General features: G+C 43.5%; 1 protein-coding gene across 3 annotated transcripts in view; it reads right to left on the bottom strand.

Moving 5' to 3' along the window:
• The window catches only part of SCRN3 (secernin 3), a 196,992-nt gene that overhangs the window by 73,132 nt on the left and 106,277 nt on the right, over window positions 1–17,583 (bottom strand). For all 3 annotated transcript variants that reach the window (XM_069225372.1, XM_069225371.1, XM_069225373.1), the window contains exon 6: window positions 10,311–10,473. In XM_069225372.1, coding sequence (XP_069081473.1) covers window positions 10,311–10,473 — 163 coding nt within the window. The remainder of the gene's footprint in view (window positions 1–10,310; window positions 10,474–17,583) is intronic.

Genomic DNA, 17,583 nt, shown 5'->3' with positions numbered 1-17,583 from the left:
GAGAGGGGTACTACGCAAGAGCTCTCCCTGTTGCCCCTTGTCTTTGCCTTGAGCATGGAACCTATGGCTAACACAGCGAAAACCCAGGAGGATATCAAGGAAGTAATGAAAGGGGCAGACCACCACAAAATGTTATGTATGCGGACAAAATTTTATGTAGGCGGATCAAGTGTTGGTTGGCCTAATGGATTTGGTTATCTCATATCCACCTCTCCGGGAGGAGCTGGGAGTTTCAGCCTAGCCTCTAAGTTCAAAATGCATTTGCAGAAGTCTCTGAATCTGAATTTGCCTAAATCCATAGCTCAGAAAATCCACTTGCAGAAGAGGTTCCAACTGGAACTGGCTGACAGGCATCTCTTATCTAGGAGTTAAAATATTCCCTTCTCTGGAGAAAACAGCACATGAAAACTGCAGCAAAGTTATACACTAGGCAGAACTGCAGCGGCCAAAATGATGGCCCTACCTACATGACTTTGTATTGGGGAGACCCTGCCTCTTTAGCATCTAAAGGGCACTCTAGAGAAAATCCAACAACTAATTTAGGCATCTGTATGGGGACTGAAGAATCCCAGCTAATTTGCTGCATAGACAATGTTCCGTACATAAGAAGTGAGGGTGCTCAGTTTGCCACACATACTGAATTACTATCACGCAACACAGCTGCGGTTCATGATGGAGAAGAGAGCAGAAAGTGAAAAGAACTGGTGTTTCACTGACCAACTAATTTCTAGCAACCACATATGGAAAGCAGTTTGGCTGCCCAAAAACACAGGTCATAGGGACTGTATTCCTCTCGTGTTACAAGGACCACGCTCGTTTAGTGTGACTCAGTGATGACTAATTAGGGCCTCTCATCCTGTTTATCCCCCCTCATTTATAGGTAATCCAGACTTCACTCCAGCTAGGAACTGGGGGCAGTATGCAGCCTAGCAGGAGGCAGTGTGTAAATGAGTGGGGGATATCTATGATACTGAGGGCCTCAAAACCTATGATCAAATTAAGGCGAAATAGGGGATGAGCGAGCCAAAAAGAATGTGATATCTGCAGATTAGACACTGGGTAACACGCAAAAAACTGGGAACAGGCAAGCGGACTGCCGACCCCATACAACAAATAGTTAATCTACAGGCGCCTCATTGCACTACCCCACCAAAGTAAGACCCCAGTACAGAGGAGATGGATCGAGTTCTGATAGAAAGAGAATGGAAAGAGGCCTTCTACAGAGCATGTGTGAGTGAGTAAAATAATGTATTGATTCAGTCTATTAAAGCCATCACAATCTTTGCACCTTCCAAACGCAAATATATTTACAGAATTCAAATTAATTAATTAAAATATTAAATATAATTTCCCAAAATGACATCAAAAACCACCTAAGGTAGCAGAGGATATCCGATTTCAACATCGGACTAGCAATACGATATTATTTCTAACAGCCTAAATATCAACATACATTAAAATGATAATTTAGACGGGGAGTACCTGGAAGGCCCACCTCTGGGTCACCTGTGACCTATAATGTTAGTGTCAACTACCAGCAGGTGTTTCAGTCAGAATAGAGTCACATGCGTTCAAATACTTTAGTAATTTACAATTAATCTGAGGATCAGATTGATGAAGAGCATTAATTATAATTGGCCTATAGGTTCTGATGCCTCAACTGTAAAAAGCTTCCATCAATAATGCAACCCTCATGTGTTTTAATGAAGAGCAGATAGAAACCAAATGTATGATGCCCTCCTTGGCAGCTCCGCACAGCCTGCATGACAAATTAAACAGGTGCAGGGCTAACACGCACGCTTGTTTTAAGCCAACTTCCATAGGAATTTTCCTGGACAGCCTAGTGCCATCGGCCAATCTTATTTGTATTCAAGAGCACGAATATAACAGCTCCACAGCACATAGGATTCTAGATGGAAGCACCCACATTCTCCATAAGAGGCTCCGGTCAACTCAGTCAAATGCCGCTTTAAAGTCAATGAAGCATAAATGCAACTTGTTCTTTGATTGCTTGCATTTATCAGCTATTGATGATAGTGCTAAGATGTTAGTAGTGGTGCTGAAACCTTTATGAAACCCAGTCTGGTTGACAGGAATTAGATTTTTTACGGTTGACCATTCTATCAGTTTGTCTAGAATTAGAAAGGTGTAGTACTTTGCTTCTGCGTCAATAAACGCAATTAGTCTGTAGTTTCCCGGATTAGACCGATCGTCACCCTTGAAAAATGGGCTTATTATTGACCCTTTCCAACTGCTAGGGATTGTATGGGTTAAAACCACCTCGTTATAAAGAACTGATAAATGTTTAGCCCAGTGTTCAGGGTCATGCTTATAGATGGCCTGTGGAATGCCGTTTGGGCCTGGAGCACCATCCCTGCGACCAGCTTTTATCACATTCGCCACTTCTGCTGCTGGTTAAAGGTTGACTGTTAGTTCAACTTGAGTGTCAGCTGGATAGGGGCTGGTAGATGACTACTCGTTTTGAGCGATGACCATTTCCTTAGTTTCCTCTCCTCTAACTCTGCTCTTCCCTACTTTGGTGTGTGACCCAGTGCAAACAAATGGAAAATATTTTGCTCAAATGGGATACCCAGGCTTCTTCGATTATACTTGAGGAATTTCTTGGCACTATATCTCTATTACTGCTGTTAATTGTTAACCAGAATGCCCTTGAACTTAGTTGTTTGGCGTAAAAATGTATCTTCCCCACAAAGGGCACAATATTTCGCTTTTTGATCGAGCCAAATTTTCTTCTTATACTGCTTCCGTAATTCTCTTGCGTCCCTATAGTAGGGATGCGGCTGAAAATTTACTTGCATACCTGATCGCTTTTCTTAAATCCTTTTTTAGGGTACGCCATTTATATGTTAATCCTCTAGACCCCTAAGCCGCTCGCCTGTTGGTGGATCTTACAAGAGAAGGAGCAGATAGACAAGTTGAGAAGTAAGACCGTGCTGCAATTTTCGTATTATGCCATATGCTGCTAGCCTCTATTGCTTCTTTTGCTTTAACGACCAGCCTTGGAAGTGAGTGATTAGACCACCTCAGCCGCTTCCAGTTCGTAGTGCAGCCGGGGCCGACATCAGTCAGTGCAGGCTCGTGTCTAGTTGGGTATAAACTTAGCTCCAGGTGCTGAATCATATGATCACTACTTGCAGTGTATTTGACTGTGAATTTTAGCAGTGAGAGCTAGAGAATAGTATAAGAAATTACTGACCTGGTACTTGCGCTATAATAAGTGTACCTAAATGGCTGTCCTCTTTTGTTCTAACGTTGATCTCTCCTAGGTTTAGGGATTCCAAAGAAGTGACCAACTCTTGACCTATACGATCGCTACGTTTATTCAGCTGAACTGCTTGCAATTTAACATCCTAAAGACCATTCTCGATTGCCAACAGTTCCTCATCTGCCCGGGTGAAAATTAAGTTGGCTTTGAAATCTGAAGTTACAATTATTTACCACTTTGGATTTACCAATTTTATCTCTGTTATAGACTATATTAACTTTTTAAACCACACCCTTTTTTGGATGTAATCAGATGGGCATAGACATTAAACAGCAGCACTATTTTTGAATCATTCTTGTGACTCAAGCTAAATTTATGTAATTTGTAAATCTGGTAGGGGAGATAATAGTTGCTCTGAGTGCACATCCAAGGCTGTTGACACATAGACTACCAGGCCCCCCACTGGTCTACCAAAGCTATGCAATTTTCTGGCCTCGGCATGGTGTAGTGTAAAAGATGGCAGCTGGAGAGGATCAATTAGCAGGTTTCTTGTAGGGCAATTATCTCGAACTTACGCCATTTGGGTGGAGGGGGCCCGTCATGAAGATTCTTTATCAGTCCTGCGATGTTCCAGGAGAGAATAATAAGTGATGTCCTCAAGGGGGATTCAGCCTTGGCCTCCACATATGGCCTGGTTTTATTTGATTACGTAATTGAACCTATTGGACCACACGCACTGAGTAGCACTGAGTAAACTGGTTTTAGGCCTGATTTATTAGGTAGGGCAGCGATGGAGGTTAGCAAAGGTGCAGAATAATGAGGATTCATGGGTTTGGAAAGAGTGAAGCTCCAACCATCATATTGCTGGCTAGCTTTAAATATGAAAGCTGCTATCTCTTCCGATCTTCAGATGAACACAGTCTGTTCAGGCTGGGGTTGTCTGCTGGCAGAAAAAATGTAATTGCTAGCAGGTCAGAAGACCTTAAATGCTTCAGCACAGGTATCGCCACCAGTAGCCTTAAGATGTTACCTCTATTGGGGATATCCTGGGGTCCTTTGGAAACATACTGTGGAGTTAGGAGCAAATGATTACTTCTGTCGTCCATTACGCAAGTAGCTACTGCTATGGTGGAAGAACGAGATAATGTGTCAGCCTTGATTACAGTTTGCTCTTTTTTGTTCGTCACAGGCTTGTCACGGAGATGCAAGGTCATAGTTATACTATGAGCCGTAGCAGATTGGCTTGTAGGTATTTGCCCCTCCATGTGCACTGATCTACCTCCACTCTTTGATGTTATGCTTAGTAATACACCACACTCTGGTGAACTTTGAAGATGTTGCATGGACTTTTTTTTCTACCTGGGGTTCTAGACATTCTAATTCCTGTGATAAAGTATGCACCTGGGAAAGCATAATCCACGCCATATTGTGAGGGTTCCGATTTAAGCCAGGCTGCGTACCGACTTTCTTTGGCCTGTTCCTCGTGATGTCCACTGTACCTGCTGTTTGCGATGAATTTAACGTGGCCAAAGAGTCCCAAGATGTACAATGGTCTGCAGACTACGGTTGTTTAGTACCCTTTTCTGTTGATTTCTGCCTGATAACAGTGTCAAGAGGTTGTTGATCCTGCTTGAGCTCAAGAATCAGATATAGGTTTTTGTTGTGAACACTTTATGCTGGCGGAAGAAGGAGATTGTTTCTCACCTTTCTTGCTAATTTCTTCTGCTTTTTTCTTAGTACTAAGGTCACTAGTTCCTGACCCTTCAGCCCCACTGAATGCAGTGTGTCCAGGGGTTGAGGTAAATGCTCAGTTATACCATAGCCCTCTGCCATGTTTTGTGAGGTTGCAGGCCCAATGTCATACTACACTGGACCCGTTGTCTGCAGCTTGATGAGTGCTCCAATCGTGTTGTTTTGTGAGCTGCCTGCCTCAGATCGTTTGTCAGAAATTGTATGAACAGAGCCTATGTTCAACATGGGTTCCTTGACCTCTTTATTTGTATGGAATCCAATTGCATTGTCTGAGGAGAGGTCTGCTTCAGATAATTTGACAAGAATTGGATGGGCGAAGCCTTGGTCCAACTTGAGTGGCTGGGCCTGATTGCTTGTTTGGACAGTTACCATATACTGATTCTGTACCAGAAGCCTGGTTGCCTGTTTATCTGATTTTGGGCACATTTGCACTGTTCTGTGACGGGGCTTCAGTTTGTTGTTCCCACCTCACAATTTTTCCTTTCATTTAAGATACTAGTAAGGATAGCTGGAATTGAGCTTAACCTATCAATAATTGGGCCACATCCACATGTTGATAACTGCAAAAGGTTTCTCTCTTGCTCTTCTAATATAAAGTTCATCAGTTTCTCCAATTTGACGTTAATTGCAGAGATGTAGGTAGTTATAACATTCATAAGGTCAATTTGAAGGTCAGGTTTATCTGATTGCATGATAAGCGCTGTGATCGCTGTATGAAGTATACTTAGCAGTGAGGTGTAAAGATTAGAAGTGTTTGAAGCCTCAGAGTTGGCTCGGTTCCCTCCTTTGCTTGGCTCCTCCTGTCCGGTGCCCACTTTTGTGGATTCAACATTGGGGGGTCAAATTAATTTGGCAGATTGGCTGGTCCTCAGTTGGACTAATAAGCAACTGTCTGGGTACCTTACAAGCAAAGCCAGAATCAGCAGGTGGGTCCAGTCCAAAGTACTAAAGATCTCTGTGGGTGATAATACGCACACTTCCCCGCTGTTAGGCAGACTGATTGTTTTGGCCTCCAGTGCTCTGCTAACTCACTGTTATTTGTTAATGAAATGGAGTGAAGCCATGAGTTATTAGGTTCCTCCCTTGATTTAGTTATAGGGTTGGTGCCATTGCTATTACTATTTAGGCCTTGATTACCAGATACTGGTGTTGAATAAAAACTATCGCCTCTATGAACTTGAGCCTTAATGGTGAGTGTATTTAGTTTGTCCAGTAAAATGAGTTCGAATACAATATCCACAGACTGGTATTACACTCCTTGAAAAGATACACATCTGGAAAGGATCCAGGAGCAGTGAGAGCTGGAGGTGGTGTGGAGGCACTGGCTCCCTTCTGCACTTACTATGGCATCGTCCTACACTGACAACATACTGGGGGAAAGTCCTGAATTATATAAGCTTAATATTCAATTTACATTTAGGGTTTTGATGCTGCAGACAGGCTTATGTACCCACTGACATCCACGAAGGGTCACCTAAACACATTATTGCTATTAGTGGCGAAACAGGTGCTCATGGGACTCTGGGACAGGGATGATGCACCCAGCCACAGGGTAAGTCTTTCTCTGATTTGGGAACTGCTAGGGATGGAGAATATTTCATTGACATTCGGAGGGAAAAGCAAGCTGTTTCAAACACTTTGGAAACAATGCTTGGCAGTAGACTTTAAGGGGGGTAACTTGCCAACAAGTTCCTTAGTGCATTGTGCATGCCTGGCTCAACTTAGAACTTGAAGACCCCAGGCCTGTGAGTCTGTGACCTGAATGAGCTAACAGCTGAATAACAAATACCTATTTTTTGGACCTCTTCGCAGGAGACAGGGGATTTCCGATGCCTCAATTGAGCAACATAGTGGGAAAAGAGTGGGGGAGGGGAGAGAGTTCTGTTCTCTTGTTTTTCTTCACAAATATTTTTTATTGCTTAGGACAGGAGGTGCATGTAAGAGCTTACTCCCTTCCAACCATCTCACAGTTTCAGTTGCTCCGAACCAGCTGGTGGTTGTAGCCACGATTTGTTAAAAACCAACAACATAGAATTGATCCACATTTGGAATTTCAATTACTTGTGTCTCCTTTTCTCTCAGGGATGGTCCACTGAGACACCTGGGTCTGAGGGCTAATTCTACTTACAAGTAGAAAATACAGGCATTTTCTACTTGTTACAGCCAGACTCCATCAAAAGGTCTAAACGAGAGAAAAGATGCAAGCATGTCACTCCGTTCTGCAGTGCAATATCTATCAGCTCTGGTGTGTTTGAGGTCTTCATCCATTAGAGAGGTCGACTGGGGTGTTTTTTCACTCTGACTTGTCAGCACCATGGAGACAAGCTCTGGTGTTTGTTCCCGGACAGCTAAGCAATGTTGTAGCGGTACAAGTGTCTGTGCATCAAGAAGTCAATGTCTCTACCGTGAGGGACCTTATATGACGCCCTTGGGAAACCACAGATCACGTTATTTTTCTCTTTAACTAGTACCGTTTTCTCAATTTCATAATTTCCATACCTTCGGTTATTGTCGGTTCTGGTTTACTGGCCAAACCTCTGCAGTGTTTCTTCACATCTTTCCTCTTCACATAACAGGAAGTGGGGTTGTTTCCCCCAATTCAAGATGGCTCCTATTTACTGTGACTAGTATTACTAACCAATCAATCATGGCTGCCACCTTCTTGAAATGTCACTTCTTGTTTTCTTTTGCCTTTATTCACAGTTTGTTTCCTATAAAGGAAGCCCGGTCCTGCCCGTTCTTGCATCGCAAATGCTGCATGACAATATGCTGTTCTTCGCTTCTGACTCCTCATACCAGCTTAAGGTGTTCCTTCTTCACTTCCTAGATTCTGGACCTCTTTCACTCCTTGGGTGATTCAACCTGACTCTATCCATCCCCTTCATCAGGATTATCATCTTTGCATTGGAGTTTTTTTCAGTGAGCATTCTTGAAGGCACCAAACTCCTTGGCGAGAAATTCAATCCCATAGAGACTGTGGCTACAGGAAGGACTAACCCATATTTCTGTGGAGCCAGAAGAGACAAGCATTGCATCCAGGGATTGATGCTACCATCTATTTAATGCCTTTTTCCTGCTTCACCCTTTCTATAGTGGTTCCCTTTCTTTTCACTTTACTTCTCCAATTCATCCTGGTTAACGTTTTACATATCTCTCCTAAATTTCTCATTTACTTATTACAATGTTTTGCTTTTATCTTTCTATGCATCTTCACCTTTCCTTCAGGCTCTCCAGGTATCTTGTGTGTGCTTAAGCAGCACATAAGGATGATGGACGGTGTGCTGAAACTTTTCAAACACTCACCGCCTGTCACACATCTGGGTTGTATCCATCTTTCTTTTGCTCACCATGACACACCAGTTTGGACCCAGCCATATGCAAATCAGTCTTGACCCTGCTCCCCATGGAAACAGACCAGCCCAAACTGCCAGGCCAGGTCCTCCCTGGACCTGAAACAAGCATACTGAACCAGTTTCAGGGTATGACCCCTCGTCAGCCAGGCTACCTTGAATCCAGGCGCACAGTGAGCCAAGGTACCCACCTCTGGGCATACCCTGGCCACTTAGGGCGACTTTAGCAACACAAAAGGATGATGGAAGGAGTGATGAAACTTTTCAAACACCCACCCCCAGTCACAGATCTGGCTTGTACCCACCGTTCTTTTGCTCACCATACCACCCCAGGTTGGACCCAGCCATGTGCAAATCAGTCTTGACTCTGCTCCCCATGTGTGCTGCCCTCTCTCTTTCGTCTTTCCTTTCGCTCCATCATTTCTATTTTTGTAATTGGTCCTTATGTTGGCACTTGCATTATCCATAAACACACATTATTTTTCCCCTTCTCCCCTGTAGTATCCAGCACTTAATCCCTCCTATACCACTCCTCTTTGCTCATCTTGTCACCCTATCACTTCTCTTCCTTTTTCTCTCTTCTTAAGCCCCTTACCTTTGCCTCTTACCTTCCTGGATCCTCATTCACTCGTTGTGCATCACTATTCTTTCCTCTTGTCAACTTAATTTTCTCCTGCTCTTCCTACCTACTTTTTCTTTAACATCACCACCTCTTCGAACTCTCACATGCTTCTCCTCACCCTACCAGTTCTAATTCCCCCTACCCACAAGGCGAATGGGAAGGAATACCACCAAAATGTAGATGTATGATAAAGGGTTTCCACAAGAGGAAAATATATTATAAGTTTAGTCCCATAGCATCTCTGGGTTATATTTACACAGGTTAATTTTACATTTGAGTAACTACTTATGCATTATCCTAGAACGTTGTAACATGTTGCTTCTCAGAAGTAATCCTGGAATTCTCAGAGTAATAAAAAAACGTTAGATATGTATACCAAACTACATAAGATTATAGCAGAACATTTCTTACTTCCAACCTCATCTCCCACCTTTTTCCCTCTACTTTCTAGCTTTTCATCCTCTTCTGCCACCCCATTTTCTTCTCTACCTCCTCATCTTCATGTCCTCACCCTCCCCTCTGCTTGTCTTCCCTTCTTTTTGAGTAACAATGTAAAAGATATACGAGGTTCAGGGATAACTAATACTGAAGTCTCCAGTTCTGTCATAATAATGGAGTCTTGGCAGAGGACGGCAAACTTTGAAGAATCCTTTGAGCATCTTTAACATTTTTGGCTAGACATGCCTAATCTGACTGCACCCTTAAAACATGGCCCATTCTGTCGAAAAGCAGAAATAAGGATTCTGTATTATCTACTTGAAATATATACTAATCATTGCAGTTAGGTCATGCACTGAAAACGGCTTCTGGCCTAAACCGTCAAGTATTTTCTGAGTGTGGGCACTCCATACACTGCAAAATTCAAGCTGTTGAAGACAGGTGGCACGATGCCTGACTACATGAAATGGGTGTGGCAGTATTCATTCCTGCAAACACTGGTGTACATTCAGTTTGTGGTCAGGCCATCAGTTTAGGGATTTCGTGAATAGTGCCTACTAAGATCATCTGCAGACCTGAGACCAGGTCTTCTCTCTTCACTTTCTGCAGGTATCGCCGTCTACATTAACTCCAGCATTTAATTTTGACGACAACCTGTGTAGCACCCACTCTCATTGAACTGTTTATTTTGCCTGCATCTATTCTCTCCAATGACAGTTTGTGGCATTCTATTCAAACTTTTTGTTCTACAGGAACAATACAATATTGCTAAGAAGTAGGGAGGCACTCAAACACAAGACCTATACCAATACTGGTTAACAAATCCCACCACCAAATTATTAAGCCTACTTAACAAAGGTAAAATGAGACGTGGCAGTACTAAGCAACGAAGCGCATTATTTAGAATTCAGCTTTTCCACACCTGTCAGGATCAGGAGTGCCTGTGAAGAAATGGACACATGGCTGGCTGGAGTCTTGTGGCAGGATGGATACCATGCTTCCTGTCGTCATAAATCCTCCCTGCATGTTAATTCCACTTTCTTTATCACGGAGAATGTTCATCATAACTTCCACAGTTATGTTGCCTGTTTGAAAAACAATTGTAATATTTCTCAGGTATACACCTACTGTTATTGCTTCAGAATCTTTGTTACAGCTCATAAACACCAATGCATTTTGCGTTAGAAAAACAGGCTTGATTAAATAGTTGTTAAATTTGTCTTCACGGACTTCCTCCAATTTTTATAGCACAACTTGTCATTCACATATATGTCTTAATGTGGTAATCTATGGCAAAGTTAACTGTAAAGTAATACCACTAAAATCCAAACACAATCTACATAACATTACAAGGATTACATTACTCTAATGTACTTCCACTGTTTTGAATACACCACAACAATGATGTAATGTGTTTATTTGAGGGACTGAGGGTTGACGGTAACTTTCCTCAACAAATGTGCCCTTACCATGTCAGAATGCTAGTCCTCGACAACAAAGTATTGATGTTTACACCCTTCTGAAATACTAAAATCAGTCATTAATGTGTGCACTTGCCACAAACTCTTTTTTCTAAAGATGGCATGAGAGGTATTCACAGTTCAAAAACCATACTTCGCTTAGCTGTCTAGTTTAAAGTACAACCACCAAAATCTCCACACCGAGTTAGCATTCTGCAGTTATTTAGCTCACAGTATTTCCTAAGGCGTGTCAATGGGTGTAGACGAAGTGTGCAGAATATGCACAGGGAAGAATGATACTGGGACCCCAGTGTGCTTAGAATTTAGAATGTTCCAAGGGTTTGGGATGTATTTGGCAGATTATTTGTTCCTGGAGTCTGGTCATAGCTGGAAAAGGCCAACTAAACATTTTAATTTTATTTTGCCTCACATTTTATTAAGCAAGGACAAGTACACACAAACAGTGCAGACCAAGGAGAGACTAATCTAGTGTCACAGTGGTGGCAGGTAATTAAACAGTCTGAAGATGGCTAAACGAACAAGGGTTCTCTAATCTTCTGTGGTGATTGCCTGCCATGGATGAAATCAAAGTGGCTATTTCCACGTCTGTGAGATCGTAACTGAACCACGGTGGAGAAGTATCTGTTGATGAATACAACTAGAGCAACACAGGTACAATATCCCATGTGGTTCCATCAAGTGTGCTCATCTGGGTGTGATAGTCTCTCTGCATAGTGAATAGTGCAAGTTAAAAAATAATTTTCTCAGCACTTAATATTGATATTAATGCTCCAATTGCATCACTCCTATATTCACTACACCGAGTCCTGCTCTTTCTTCTTGCTGTTATTATGTCAAAGAATCTTAGTTTCCATTCTGAGACAGCTAGGTTTTGTAAAGCACTGGTTTTCATCTTATGATAATGTCTGAGCGCTAAGTTGTTACACCCAATTGCCACATTTGATTTACTTGTAAGTCCCTAGTAAAGTGGTACTACTTGTACCAGGACCTGTAAATTAAAACGCTAGTAGTGAGCCTGCCACACTCATTGTGCCACCCACTTAAGTAGCCTTTTAAATATGTCTTAGGCCTGCCATTGGAACCTGTGTAAGCATTTTAAACTGCCATTTCGACGTGGCAAAATAAACATTTTGCCAGGCCCAAAACCTTCCTTTTTAATGCATATGTTACCCCTAGAGTAGAACACCTCAAATGGAAGGGTACAGTGCATTTAAAAGGTTGGACATGTATATTTAAGTTTTACATGTCCTAGTAGTGAAAAACTCTAAAATTTGTTTTTCACTTTTGCAAGGCCTACCTCTCCCATAGGATAACATTGGGTTGCCTTATTACATTTAATAAGTGCTAACATTTAATTGGGAACAGGTGAACATTTCATGTTAGGTATTGAGAAATCTTAAATAAAAAGATTTTTTAACAGTAAAGTTACAATGTTGAAAATGCCACTTTTAGAAAGTTGGCATTTTCCTGCTCTAACCATTTGGTGCCTGGGTCACATGACCAGAAGTAGTTGGCAGCTGGCCTCTATTTATTTCTCTCAGACAGCCTCACAATAGAGGGATTAGGTGTTAGGTGTACCTGGGTGAGCCATCAAGTGGCAGGATGGTAGGTGGAGCAGCAGGGCACAGCCCCATACGTAACAGAATAGGCTGTGCCCTGCCTTCACACAAAGGATGTGGCACCATTGCACGGTTGGTGTAGCCAGCTTGAAGCCAGGTGAGACAGAAAAACTTTAAGGACTTCAAAGGGAATTATTTAGAAACTTCACCACTTCAAAGTGGGCACAGGGTATAAATATTGGACCCTCAGACCCAATACTTCAAGTACACCTCTGGATGTGTGGATACAACAGAAAGACTTCTGTGCTGCACTGCTGCCAGAAGGACTGCTGGGCTGCTATTCTGCTGCCCAGCATGCTAAGGAGGATGACTAGACCTGTACCCTTCAAGTGACTGCAAAGGTCAGCTGACTGACCTCCTGCTCTGAGTCACAGGGATTTAAAAAGCTGCAGAGGCTCTGTGCAACTGCCCAGCTAAGCTGCTGCCTGGACCTACTGGAGCCCTGCCGGCCTCTGCTGGAGTGAGTTCCTGACCCACAACAACTATCCACAACACTCAATGGGATATTCATGCTACAGCAACAACCATCAGTAGTGCATGGCCTGCTCTTTGTGATCCATCAACGACCATCTGCAATGCTCTCCCTGATCCATGCACTCTGAACGGAACACTTTGAGCTGGACTTTGAAGGTAACTCTTTAAGCAGGATTAACTTGGTCCCTGTATCCGGCCTACGCTCCTTTGTGGTCAACCTCCATTTGTAACTTTCACCCGGACTCGCACCACCAGATAACTGTGAGTGCCACTTTGTGTTTTTAGGCACTTTACTTACCTGAAATCTTTAAAACTGCATTTCACCGGTTCCACAGATGGGATGATTGTCATTTTGGTGTCAAATATTTTATAAAATTTCACTCTATTTGTCTAACTTGGTGTGGGGATGTTCTTGTGTTTTCACTTTATTACTGTTTGGCATGCTTCATAAATACTTTACACATTGCCTCTAAGTTAAGCCTGACTGCTGTGTGCCAAGTTACCATAGGGTTAAGCACAGGTTAGTTTGGGGTTTGCTGGCAACTTCACCCTGACAGAAACTGTGGCTGCTGCTTGAGTAGGGTTTCACCCACTCAAACAGAAACCCAATTTCCAACAATACCCATCTTGGTAACTTAAGCAACAGTTACATCAATGGGTAAGAGCCACTATCTGGCATTCTCCATTCACAAGTCGTGGAAAACGTTTCCAGCCACATTAATTGATTTTTAGGTCTTGACATTAGACACTGTCTTGAACAGAGTCATGCTGTATCTACTACGTGGGCTTCGGCCAGCTCAGAAGCTTCAGATTTGCTCGCTCCATCGTCGCTCTTCTAATCTTACTTCTCATTTGTTATGGCAGGCGTGCGTCATGCCTCTTCCTGTCTTTATACCTCCCAGAGAGCAGGGAACAAGTACTACCATTAGTCAACTCCTCCCATTTTAGATTAGTGTTTAGGGATTACATTTTTAGTCTGTTTCAGCACCCAACACAAGTGTCTGTGCTCCCTGCCACTCTGCGCTCCCAAGCACAAGCCCTTGTTTCTTTTGAGCACTCAACAGGAGCACCCGTCTTTGGCCGAAAACACAAGTGCTCGTTTAAGAGCGGAGAACAAAACAAAATGCATGTTGGAGCGGCCTGAAATATAAGGACCCACTCCGAGTGCTGAAAATAAACCAAACACTGCGGGAACTTGAGTCTATGCCCTTAACCAGGCACTTTTCAAACCTCAAGCGTCTGACTCCCTCACCTGAAGTCACAATTGAGTGGTCTATAGTTACTCTTCAGTGGGCAGCACATGAACAAGTTGCACTACCTTCTAAAATCATGGTATAACACTCGCTTGACGAGTCTGACAGCCTCGCACTGCAGGCTGGGCTTGTTTGGAGCTTCTTTCGACAGGAGGTGGATCGAGTTCCCCCGAAAGAGTCTGTACTCCTTTGGGCATGCGCCATGCCTCCCATCACACCCCTTGTGCTGCTGCTGGCTGAAGTGATTCCCGTAAACTGTGTTGCTATATTTCTGCTGTCTGGAGCATTAGATCTGTATTCCGTGAGGGAAAAATGACAACAGGCAGATTTAACAGTGGCCAGGCTTGTTTGGTGGGAAGTTCAGAGAAGGTTTTGGGTCCTGTAATATTGCACACAGGCGGAAACTGGAGTGAGAATGTGGCCGACTAGGATTCGGGATCCAAGAACTATAGGTGTTGACAATGTTAATGCATTGTGTATATTTTTAAAAACAACCCCTGGGCCGTAGGCAAATGCATTAACATTGCCAACACTCTTAGACTGCCAAGACCTATTGGCATTGCCAAAGCGTGTTATTGAATGCACACATGTATGCATGTTACAAACAGTGGTATAACTGAGAGATAGGCCATATCAGATAATTGATTGCCATTGACCTCAGTATATCCAAAAAAAACTCACCATATCAGACAGCTGGGTAGCAAATAAGAAAACCTATGCAAATTCATATATAGGAAATAGAGTCCTGTCTATTAAACTCTCCTTTAATTTCCCCTCTCGCCAGCTCACCTACCTCATCTCATCTTCCCACATTTTGAGCGTTTAGCATGCATCTCAGAATGATTTGCTTCTCACTATCTCTGGAAGGGTTGACTCCACCCAAACAGTCCGCAAGGCTCTCAATCTAGGCATGCACGTTGTTTGTTTACCTATTCTCTTCATCCATAAACTGCAGGACCGACAATGCTGCACTTATTAGCAGTTATTGTGTGTATATAGGATTTCTGGTTTCCAGTTTCTATTTCATCCTCGTGAGGGTTTACCAGCATTTTCAAAACTCTAAAAAATCCGTATCAGCGTTTACATTTTTTTTATCTCAATCACACAAGTGTTTTTCACTTCTCATAAAGATAAGTGGTTTCATTTCCTTCCCACATTCTTTCATGTGGTCATTTTTTATTTTATTTTTATTTTCTCACTCCCTTCCTACTATACTTTTCTTGAATTTGGTCTTTTATATAACTTTTCACAACAGGTTTTCACATCCCGGATTGTAGTGTTTCCCAACAGCCAAACTGCTCTTCCAAGCAAGCCAGTCCCAGACAAGTTGAAGGATGTGTATAACTGGAGATGTATTTTCACTTCATTCAGATTTGATTGCACTTTATGCTGGACATTCATCCTGCTGCTCTTTTCTTTTTTTTTTTATAAAGATATTTTTATTGTTTTTATAGAGAAAGAATGCATAGAAAATCCATATAAAAAAGAAAAAGGAAAAGCCAAAATACGCACATAATAATAACTTAAATTAAATAAATATCATGGCAACCAATAATATAAAATTGGGACAACCGAAGCTTGACCAGAAGCCTGTGCATTTCAGGATTAAAAGCTGCGAGCACACATTCAGCTTGAGATTAATCAACTAGGTGGTGTTTGGATAACAAAGTTGTATCGTGTCCTGAACGCTCTGGACAGTTGTGGTGGAGGGGCTAGGTGAACCCCAACCAAGAGGTGACTCTCCCCGGGTTTATACACCAGGGAAGGGGCCCACACCGTGGCTGGTCAGGCGCTTTGCAAGCTCCCCCATTTCCTCCATATCTTACTGTATTTGTTTGGGCATCCTCTGGTCTCATACACTGGCTTTTCACATAGCGCGCACCAATTAACACCCCGCCTCCATTTGGTCAGTGTGGGAGCTGCTCCTGCCTTCCAATCTATCATGATGTCCCTTTTTGCCACCAGTCATGCCACTCCTAACAAAATACGGTACGCTCTCCTTAGACCCATCTCCCCCATTGCCCCCAGGAGGAGGGGATGGGGGGCCACTTCCACCTCTGATTGTAGGACCCTCAAGATCTCTCCTATAATCGCCCTCCAGTAAGTCGTTATGCTGGGGCATGTCCAGACCATGTGGAAAAAATCAGCGTCTGGGCTGAAGCATGGAGGGCAATTGGGTGTCTGCCACAGGCCTGCCTTAAAGAGTCTTTCAGGGGTGAGGTATACTGTGTGGAGGTAGAGTGTCTGGAGTACTCGAAATCGGGATGTCATGGATAGGGTCTCAGGGCCCATTAACACATCTCTCCAGTCTGTCTCCTCAATGGGGCCCACCCAATCCTCCCATTTTTGGCGAAGACTCTCAAGGGAGGGGGCGGTATTGGAGAGCAGGGAGCGGTAAAGCTGAGAGATTACTCCCCTGCCCAGGCTTCCCATCAAGGTCCTCGCCTCCATAGGGCTGCAGTCAGGGACACTGTCCCCTGGTCGGACGTGTACCAGAAGTGCATGTCTGAGCTGTAAATACTTATGGAATTGGGTTTTATTTAAAGAGTAGCTTTCTTGGATTTCCTCAAAGGACCGCATGTGTGACTATCCCCAGACATCTCCTAGGGTGGATATTCCAAAGTTGTCCCATTTCCGGAATCCCTCTAATGCGGAGACCTCTCACAGGCGACTCCCCTGCCACAAGGGGATCTGCCGGGTGAGACGTTCCCACCAACCTGTCGCTTTCTGGGCCACGCGCCAACCCAGTAGCACTTTTCTTGTGACTTCCGGAGTGTCTCGGGGATCCGGCCCCCATATAGGGCATCAAAGACTCCGGAGTGGCCAAGTATCTGAAGCTTGCGCCTATTAGCAGGATCCGACCAACCTCCCCCCAACCAGTCGTTGATCACTAGTAGGTGGGTTGCAAGGTAATAGAAGTAGATGTTAGACATGCCCAGCCCTCCATCATAGGTGTCTCTCTGACATGTGGCAAGGGCCAATTTAGGGCAAGAGCCGTGCCACAAAAACCGACACGCCACTGTTTGCATTTCAGTGAACCACTTTCGGGGGACCGGGTGTGGAAAATTCTGCAGGAGGTATAGGAATCTGGGGAGTATCATCATTTTGTAGAGTGCTTTTCTGCCCAGCAGGTTGAGGCGTAAGTTCCTCCATTTTTGGAAGTCTTCTTTGAATCTTTTAGTAAGAGGTGAGACATTTAACTCCCATGCTAGCTCAGGTAACAAGACTACGTGTATGCCTAGGTATTTAAAATGATTTCATCGGATCGGAATGTTTCGCTGCCAGTCAATGCACTCTCTGGAAAGGTGTAGGGGGACCAGGAGGGATTTGCCAGGGTTTAGAGTTAGACCAGAGGCCTGGGAGAAGAG

This window comes from Pleurodeles waltl, chromosome 3_1, assembly GCF_031143425.1.
Source record: "Pleurodeles waltl isolate 20211129_DDA chromosome 3_1, aPleWal1.hap1.20221129, whole genome shotgun sequence".
Taxonomy (NCBI): domain Eukaryota; kingdom Metazoa; phylum Chordata; class Amphibia; order Caudata; family Salamandridae; genus Pleurodeles; species Pleurodeles waltl.
The sequence above is the reverse complement of the archived record's forward strand: the minus strand, read 5'-3'. Positions and strand labels throughout refer to the sequence as shown.